This window comes from Drosophila guanche, unplaced genomic scaffold (genome assembly GCF_900245975.1).
Source record: "Drosophila guanche unplaced genomic scaffold, DGUA_6, whole genome shotgun sequence".
Classification (NCBI taxonomy): Eukaryota; Metazoa; Arthropoda; class Insecta; order Diptera; family Drosophilidae; genus Drosophila; species Drosophila guanche.
In genome coordinates, this window is record NW_022995754.1 from 2,555,306 (window position 1) to 2,565,453 (window position 10,148).

At 47.9% G+C, this 10,148-nt stretch overlaps 1 protein-coding gene across 1 annotated transcript; it reads right to left on the reverse strand.

Annotated features, from left to right (window-relative positions):
• Nucleotides 1-984: 984 nt before the first annotated feature.
• Nucleotides 985-2,060, reverse strand: LOC117589032 (cathepsin L1). Its single transcript, XM_034280660.1, has one exon. The coding sequence runs from the start codon at nucleotides 2,004-2,006 to the stop codon at nucleotides 1,005-1,007; it is 1,002 nt and encodes a 333-aa protein (XP_034136551.1). The 5' UTR covers nucleotides 2,007-2,060; the 3' UTR covers nucleotides 985-1,004.
• Between the last annotated feature and the right edge of the window lie 8,088 nt (nucleotides 2,061-10,148).

The following is a 10,148-nucleotide window of genomic DNA, read 5'->3' on the forward strand; positions in this document are numbered from 1 at the left end:
TTGGTGTGCATTTTTGGCCGCTCCAAAGTACAAAACTACCCTAAAATGTGCCCACAGTTTGCTCGTTTTCTTTGGAGAATTTTCATTCCCTGCCCCAGCTGCCACAGGCAACGGAAGTTGTTTTGCATGTCCCACAATGTGGCAGGCAGTTGTCCCTCTCTGCGCCTGTCCCGCTGCTATCTTTGAGTTGCTTTTTCGGCTCTAAATGCGCTCCGCTCCGCTCCGCTCCGATGATGATGTTTTCCCTTTTTTTGTTCTATTTCAGCGACTTAAAGTTTGTTTGTGGCAACACCTGTGGGCGCTCCCAAGTTTATTGATCCTTTTATGAGCCATCAAAGTGACCGCGAACCCAAAGGGGACTTGGAGCGGGGCCTCAAGTCTCCAAAGGTCGTGTCCAAGCCACTCAAAGTAGTTTCTCGCCAGAGAAATGTCAATAAATGGGACACACAAAAGGAATATGCCAGAAAGCAGAGAGAAACGAGCGGAGAGACAATCCCGGAGCGAGGCAGCGCGACGCCAATTGGCCGCATTAAAAGCAGAGCTTGTAAAAATATTTCTTCAGTCAAGTAATGGCCCTGACAGTGAGCCACCGGAGTCCGTAGTTCTCTGCCTCTGGTGTCCAGCTGCTGCTGCCTGCTCCACTTTCAGGGCACAGAGAAATATCCTTTTATGATTTATCCCAGCGGTGGCAGTTAAAAGTTGCACAAACATGCGACCGGCTCCAGCTTCTGCTTCCTTGTATTATCCGGGGACATTTTTAATAAGATTGTGTGGGCGTGTCGCTCTCTCTCTCTCCCCGAGCCCCCGAGGCTTGTAAGTAAGTTGTTGCAAGTTATTTATGTGTCAATTATTGGGCATTTCGAGCTTATGGCCGCAGAGCAGCAGAGCACTTGGGCCAGACCCAACCTATTAAATGGTCAAATGAACTCTTTTATTTGATGGCCCGCAACCCCAAACCCAAACCCAAACCCAAACGACAGCCTGGCTTGTGACTTTCTTTTTTATTAAACAATTGGATATTGCGGTATGGAGGCGATGCCGCACATGTTGCCCGCGTTGCGTGCCAGCTGGAGATAGCCGTCGATGCCCCAGGACGTGCCGTAGGAGTTCTTGATCAGCCAGTAGTCGCCCCAGTCGGGATCAGTGCCAAAGCCCACCAGCAGCATGGCATGCCGCAGCGTGCGGCGCTCCGATCTGCAATGCGGCTCGGTCAGGACACCCTTCCTGTAGCTCATGAAGGACTCGTGCTGATGATCGATGGAAACACTCACGGGTCCAATGTTGTACAGCACTTCGGCGAGTTGCTGCTCATCGGCAGTGTTGAGGGTGACATAGCCACGCACCCGAGCCCCACTTGTGGCACTTTCGTAGCGACAAGCTTCGGTTTGTGGCACAAAGGGATAGGCGGCCTTTGTGGCAATGCCATGATCCCGCGTATAGTTGAGTGCCACACTCACCCAGCCCCCCGAGCAGCCATTGTTGGGCGAACCCGAACAGTCCAGCAAATGCTTGGGGGAGAGCTCCACCAGCTGGCGATTCTTCAGCGCCAGATGCGCCTCGATGACGCCCGAAGCGGCAAAGGACCAGCAGGCCAGGCAGTCGTCGCCTTGGTTGCCCACCGCGGAGATGATGCCAGCAGCCCGCCAGTCCTTGCCAGTGTCCTTGATCTCGTGGTAGTACTTGTAGTCGCTCGGCTTGCTCGGACTCCGCCGAGTGGCTGCATCCTCCTCGGGCTCCGGCCCATTCGCCAGGAATGAGACCAGATTCTGTTTCGTATCCGAAAACTGATTCAAACCCATTTCGTAGCCCACTGCGCCGGCGGCAAAGAGCCGATTGTGCTGCTCCACCTGCTGTGCCCGTCGATTGTAGATGCCGTAGTGGCGCATGTTGTCCCGGTGGTTGTACCGCTTGCCATACCGCGCCTTGAACGCCTCCCAGTCCTCCAGGGACACGCGGGCGCTGGCACAGGCGAGGCACAGCAGCAACGGCAGCAAAAACAGTTCCATGGCGATCTCAGCGGCTCGAATTTTGCCACACAACTGGGCAGCGGCCCCGCGATGCTCAGCCTATATTTATTTTTATTTCAATATATTTTATTCCACAGAAAATGTTGAGCGATTATGCGCTCGGGTTATCGCTGGGCGCTTGCGCTTCCAGGAAACCCCCAAGAACCCCTCCGCAAATTGTGGCAGTGCCAATCTGAGCATTTGATTGGGAATGTGAAATGTTTTAGGCATAATTATGTGGAGTAGCATTGGGCATTGCTTTTATATTTGTTGTGCATCGGAATTAGTAGCCAAAACAATGAATTTAAATATATTTTTGGAGTGCCTTGAAGCAGCTGAATATCGATCCATATAGTGGAGATTTAAATCGACAAATAAACACATTAAACTTTGCCATTGAACAGTATTTGATTAGCATTTTATTTGAATTTCTATATTTATCAATAATGCAAATAACAAGATTGTGCCGCTCGTTGAAAGACATGAAATTAGGCCTATAAAGAGCATTCTTTTTCCTTCAAATTGTATAATAATTGAAAGCCCAATTCCAAAACTAAGAACTGGTTTTTATGTATGTCTTCTAGTTGGTGTTTGTGGTTCCATTCTAATCGAAATGCTGTAGTAAATTCCATAAGTTGCAGGGGTATCTCCCAGTCGTTATGTCACGCACATTTGTTGCCATTTTGAAAACTAAACAAAATCATTTTCCCATTTGATAATGCGTATAAATTGTAGTAATTCCATGCGTGACGATGTCATTAGACAAAGGGCACATAAATGCACATAATTCTAATCTCATTACAAAAAAAAGAACCACTAAAAAGGCAAAAATTCGATGAAAAATGGACATAGAGTTGTTGAGCGATGTTCCATGTGGCAGTGTTGGTTTTTCGGCGAGTGTGCAAATCATAATCCAATTAGTCAATAAATTATTAATTACAGGACACAGGCCCTGCCCCCATGAATGCCTTTAATTGTTGTTGTTTGAGCTCTGGTTTTGTGCGTGTTTTTTCTTCTTGCTGCCCCCGCCCGAGTATTTATTTCGCAAAAGGAAAGCTGCATTTAAATGACTTTTTCTGTCTATATCGATGTCAGCATAGCCATATCCGTATCCATATGCATTCATAATTTCCACACAATTGACTCAATTCACAGGACACAAGTGAATGCCACATGATGCAGGGCAGGGACTCGCCTCATGATTTATGCAGTGCACTGCCAAGTCAGGCAGGGGGTGGCGTGCCACTGGGCGAGGCGTTGTAAGCAGTAATTTTATTTTCTGTTAATTTTGCCAGACAATCGCAAAACAACTGCATATGCCACAACAACACAATGGAGCGAAAAACGAAAATGAAAATAATACAACATTTTATTTTATTGATGACAATTTCTATCTGCCACTCGGCTGTTTTTGTGCATACGAAATCAGGCAGCGGGCAGCAGGCAGCAGGCAGCATCATCAATAGAGGTCCAACTGCTCGCTCTTCAATTGCATTATGGACTGGACTGGACACCCATAACGAACAACACACAAAAAATAAACAGCACAGGACAAAACACATTGCGGACTTTGGGCACACACTGCAGCCTGAAAAACTCGCAAAAGTTGCAGCTAAAAATATGAATTTCAATGTGCAAAAAAACACTTAAACAGCTTGAACGAATATTGTAAGCAGCTGTTTGCAAAATCTATTTAATAGCTAATGTAGTCGCTGACAAATAGAGAGTAAAAGCCGATGCACAAATATGTGTACAAGCTTCATGCTCCTGCTCGTATTTTTGGGGCACACAATAATTCCCCGTTGAAGCTCTTTGAAGCGTTTCGTTTCAGTGGCCCATTGTTGGACGAATTTACAATTGCGATTCATCAAAAATAGATTAGGTTTTCATTGCAACAATGAATATGCAGCGGAGGACATTGCACAGAGATAAAGGACACACATATGTCCATCCCATGGCCGCCTCCAATATTCAATATGTTTTGTCATGGCTGTGTGGGGGGGGGGGGGGGGATAATCAAACAATGTTGCAATGTTTATTGTAAATCAAACATGTAGTGGCAGTAGCTTGAGCGCAAGTTAAGCTGGAAACAAGTTGTTCTCCCTAAGGCAGCTACAAATTTTGTATGGCTCTAATGTCACAAAGCTTGAATATTCGACACAAAAGTGCCGTAAAATAAAATAAAAAGCGAGCAAACTTTGAACTTTAAATAAATTTGTTTCTTGTGTGACTTTGCCGCGGAAAAAGTTCTTAAATAAAATAGAATATGAAAGCGGCAAGGAGGCAAAGGAGCAGCACACTTACTCCAAGTGCAACGGGGAGAGAAAATTCGCTGAAATAATGGGGCCAGAAGCTTGGGCATTATTTTGGGCTTAAGCGAGGCAGCCAGCCATCGCGGATATGGACTCTGGAAATGGGCTACAGCCATGGGTATCTGTGGAGGGGAATGTGCATAAAATTTAATGCCTGCTCCACGACTCACATCCCCGCAAGCTCCTCGTCGAATGGCGCCAAGTTTTAGCAGCAGTTTTCTGCATGGGGAATATGTCAAAGAGTATCTGCCCCATACTCGACTCTGTTGCATTATGAATGCCGCATAATTTAAGCTGCATACTCGCTCGCTCTGCCCTCTGCCACATAAGAAGTTTCCCCGAGAAACTACACGAAGGGAGCGGGCCAAAAACTTGCCCCTTTAAGGTACTCCATGTGGCACGCTGCTAACGATTGCTTGGACCCCGGGCTTTGGGCAAACTGCAACTCGACTTGCCACTTCTAGTTGCCCTTTTCAAAGTGTTTGCTTGACGCTTCCGAATCTCTGCAGGAGCACCACTACTTGACAGCTGGCTGCCTGCAACTGGCAGCAAAACTTTCGACTCTTTTCCTGTGCCATGCTGCTGGTGGTGCTGATGGTGGTCCTGCGTGCGTGCCGTGTCCTCTGCCGGTCAATCGCTTTGTAATGTTTCAGGCACTTGGGAGTCTTGGGAGCGTCTTGGCCATGCTTTTGCCTCGAAGTGCCACCCGGAATTGAGTCGCTCAAACGTGCCCAACGACAGGATATTACATGCATAAGTGAGTGCTGATGGAAGGCAGTTAAAAGTTAAAGCCGAAACAGCCATGGATCATCTGGATCTGCGATCCACATTTGAATTTTCTCTCTCTCTCTCTCTGAATTATTGCTCAATTGTTTTAGTGTCCTGAATTTAGAGCTGCTTCTTATGCGGTGGCAACTGTCGCAGTGGCACACATTTCCAATCATCCTCGGCGCACTGGGGACACTGCATTGTGCTGCTGCTGCCGCACTTACGCAGCTGCTCTGATTGCTGGCCCTGGCCCGTAACTCATAGAAGCCGCAGCTTAAAGTGCCACCCCAAATGGCAACTGGGAGCGGCAGTTCTGCCACCTTAGAGCCGCGCTGGCTTGACAGTTTTTCCTTTAGTTTTACGCGCTGTTGAAAGTCATGGAAAAAACGTGGAAAAAAAAACCAAGCTGCACGTGTGTCAGTCTCAGTCTTCTCTCTGGGTGTGTGTGTGTGTGTTGTGGCATCTTTTGCATTTGCACGTGCCACACGTAAAACTTAAAAATGCCGCACCAACAGCTGCCGCCAGCTGCAAGCCAAGTTCCAGCCACTTCCTGCCACCCGCTGCCACCAGCTGCAACTGTTGCTATCGATACTCGCACTTGCAACAGTTGCCATTCCCATACAGACAAGTGTAGGGCGTCGTCCTGCCATTTGATACCCTTCAGCAGCGAGTGCCTATCAAGCATGAAGCAGTCGAGAGCTACTCGAGATTTACAAACCAAATTTGGAAAAGTTCTTCAATCTTCGATCCGCCTGGGCAGAAACTTCAGCTATTTGGGCCATTTAGCGGCTGCGCATAAAGAAAAGGTGGATAAAGGGCATTAAAGCAGCCTCATTCAGCGGCCTCAAGTTCAGGCAGCATCTTGTCTTAGTGGAAGGTACAAGTGGTGCTGGGAGAGGGCAAAGTGCTGCACAAGTGCAGTGGGTGCGTTTTTGCATATCGCCACAGCCAGTGCCAGTGCCAGTGCCACTCCCTGGGCTGCATCCTGCGCGGCGACGCTGCACAGGTTGCCACCGTAATTTACCAACTATATCCGCCTTGTTACCTCGCCAACAATCTCGCTGCTGGAACGCTGCTCGCTGGCTGGCTGGCTGGCTACGGCTACGGCTACGGCTACCGGATACGGAAGCGTGCCATAAAAGTGGCATATTTGCCGCATCCTGTTGACAATAACTGAACTGCACCCAGCACCATCAGCAGCACTCTCTCCCTCTCGCGTTTTGGTCCTGGCCTTGTTGGTTTTTATTCCCTCCCATCGCCCGCCCACGGGCCACACGCTTTGGTGACTTTTGCCAGAGCTCGGTTCATTAGGGTCTGGCTTAGCGAGTGAAAAGCGCGAATTGAAAGCACACTTTGACGAAGAATTGAACCCAAAATGCTTGACAACTTTCACTCTAACAATTTCGAAACGCAACGCGTGTCATAAAGTTAGCAAAAGATTCCGACTCCAGCTGCAATATTTCATGTCTAGAAAAGTTTTTAGCCACAACACTGAGCACTGGCAGAAACTACCGGCAACTGCCAGCAACTATGCAGAGTTTAATTGAAGGAGCAACCGAATTTTGAAGCACATTTTTTGAGCACCTCTAGCTCATATTTGACATTTTAATTTCTTAAATTTTAAGTCACACTTTTTAAGGTTTTTGCTTTGACTTTTGAAGTCTTAACTCTTGTCTGTCCGATAAGGAAGTGCCCCCGACTAAAAAGGGGGACAGCCCATTAATAACGAAATGAAATCAGATGGAAAAACAAGAACAGAAACACAGAGCAACACTCGCAGAGAGAGAGAGAGAGAGAGAGAGAGGGAGAGGGAGCAACTCCTTCTAATAAATATGCCCAACTAAATTAACTGCCTCAGAGATTGACGACAGAATTCAGGCCTAGAAAAAGACACCCACACACACGCACAAACAAACAGAAAGGGGGAGAATGTTTTGCGTCGTAAATTTAGGCAGAATAAGTGGGAACAGAACAGGAGATGGAGAGGGAGAAAGAGTGGGTGAGCAAAGGAGCGCAATGGTGAGCAGCGGAGAGAGTAGAGAGGAGCGCAGGCAAAAGCTGACAAACAATTAAAACAATGAAAAGTGGGCAGGCAAACGGTAAAGATCCCAAAGAGACAGGTGTGACCAGCCTCAACCAGAGGGGCAAGAGGGCAGTAGGTGGCAAAAAAGGAGAAGGCTGTTAGGTGGCAAGTAATGGCTAGAGGGTGGTGGACTGTGGCAGTTGGGTGTTCTATGGGTTGAGGCTGTTGAGGCATGGCAACTTCATTGCCTAGTAACGGGTCTGCTGTCTGCACTTCATCAACTGCCGTTGGCATTTCTCAAGCAATATTCACCCTCAGCTCTCTCGCTCTCCACACCTCACTCAACCGCTCTGCCTTTGACACACTCACAGTCACACTCTCGGCCTCTCTCTCTCTCTCTCTCTCTCTCTCACACACAGGGCTGCGCATTTTGCTGTTGTTGCTATTGCTGCTGAGCTTATTGTTATTCTTGTTCTTCTGCTGTCTCCTCCCTGTCTGCCTGCCCAGCGTCTCTCGTTTGCTGTCTCTCCCGCTCTCTATCTATTACTCGCCTGGTGACGACAAAAGAGCCGGGCCTGGCTGTGGCCCAGCGTGGTTGGAGCGCAGGTGAGCGGAGAAATTATTATTTATAAATTGCTGTACTCTGTGCAGTGAGTAAGGGTATGCTGCGTTTAAGCGTGCAGTTTGCGACAAGAGACTACAAGATCTCTATATCTTTATGAGATGAGAGATACTCAAAGAAAATCTTCACCAAAATCCTAAAAATATTTATTATATGTTCCCTTATGTCTCCGTTCTCTTCGCTTTGCTAGTGCATTAAAAGCTTCGTTATAGCGCAGTTTAGGGTCTTCCCTTATTGTTGATTTTGTCTCCGTCCCCCTGTCGACAACACCTTGCAGACAGTGTGGATGGACCCTTTGCGCTCCCCTTATATTTGCTCTTTTGAATAAAGTTTATGGCTCGGTGATGGCTCAACTTTGAGCCCCCTCCGCCTGTGTGTATGTCCTGCCATTGTCCTTTCGTGCGCCTATTGTCTGATAGTTGGAAAACATTTTGCACGCTTTTGGCAGCTAACATGAAAATTATTGCGTCTGTCCTGCTTTGGTTTTAGTTCAAGTGCAAGTCGCTAAGAGAAATCGCAGAGAGAGCGGGGTGCCGGCGGCATGCTGCATTTTTAATTAAATTCCGACTTTTGCAATTGCACAAATAAAAGCGTGGAAAAATGGCGCAAATGGCAAAACCGGCAAAGCCAAAAGGAAATACGCGTAGCGAAACGAATTGAAATTTTCATTCCTATTTTTTTTCACTTTTCACTTTTTCACATTTTGATAAACAATTTTTATTGCCTCGCAAATTAGCTGCGGGCCAAGCGCAAGGTGAAATTACTTAGAAGGTGACGTTCTCCGCTGTGGGGAGCAGCACTAGCTTATTCACCACGCGCAGAGAGACAAGCGCTGGAGAGGCATGGAGATTGAGCTATTGGTTCGTGAATAAGATTTCACTGTGGTGAAGACGTCACCTTGTAAGTGAATTCACCTTGGCCTCCAGCCTATCACCCACTCAGCTGCTGCGCTTCCCGCCGCTCCTTTGCTCATCCCTGCTCCCCCTGCCCGCCGCACACTTGTAATAATATTTGTGACCCCATTTTTTGTTCTCTTCTGCGCTGCTTTTCCTTTATTCTTTAGAGTTTTCTTTAGATTTTCTTGTGCGAGTCGCTTTTGCTAATGAGTTTTCACTTGATTGAAGCTCGAAGCTTGGACAACATAATATTATTTCAGCACACAATTCTTGGATATTATATTTTGCAGCATTTACGAATGAGATTTTCCTGCCCAGCAGCTCGAGTCCCAGTCCGAGGCAGCACTTTGTGGTGCGTTTTGCCCGAAATGTCTGTCAGAGCCCATTATCTATACCAAAAGTCCATGAAATATATGTTTTATGTGGTAGAGCTCCACTTTGAGAGAGAGTGCCGGCCCCCAAATTGAATGTGCAGCAATCCTTTTGGGCATGTGGACCGAGAGCAGCATGAAATTCCATAATGAAATTGTGCAGAAACCAAAGGACATCCGTACAGACGACATGCAACATCCGACAGGCTACATACGACAGACGAAGCTAGACGAAAGATGGGAGGTGGGAGGTGGGAGGTGGGAGATGGTAGACGGCAGACCCACACTCGCCCGCCCACACACTTGGCCCATGGCCATAGGCCTGTCACGTGCCAAGCAGCAGCAGGGGCAGCAGGGTCCTTGCTCGGAATCCTTGGGGTTGTCAATGCTGTTTGCATTTTTCGCATGAAATTGACGTTTCATTTGTTATAATATGCATTGAGGCAACATTTCGATACTCATAAATATTTAACAGACATTCATCTGTTGGGAGAAGCAATGAAGGAGCCACAGGAGCGTGCAACGTGGAGCCACTGCTGCTGCTGCTGCTGCTGCTGCTGCTGCTGCAACGGGCAGCAATGCGATATCCGCACAATGGCCCGGAGACGGGCAACTGGGGAGCAGCAGGGCAGTCGGAGTCGGAGCCAGAGTCCCCGCTGTTGGCGGATGGCTTGTCTCTCTGTTGTACGTGTGCTTGCACATTATGGACATAAAAATGCTAGTGCCGCCAAAAGGAGACCCCAGACGAGGCAGCTCCACGCTGGACATGGGCGTTGACACATGCAATGGCAGCGGGGGCAGCAACCACGTTGAAGGCCTTTTGCAGGCACAGCTCGGATCAGACTCTCTCCCTCTCTCTCTCTCTCTCTCTCTCTGCTGTGGAGCGTAGTCAAGTGCATTAATTATTGATTGAAATAATGCTCCAGCCCAACCCAGCTCCCCCCACTCGTAAGCTGCTGCAATATCAATCCCGGGAGTATTATAAATTTCGTACCACAGGGGAACTGCAACTGCAACTCGAAGTGAAACTGGCACAGGCACTTGGTGGCTCCGTGTGTATCCTCTATCTTGTATCTGCTGCTGCTATTGATTTTCAAATGCCAGTCAGAGTCAGTCAGTCAGTCAGCCGTTTCTTTGCCTTTCATAACGT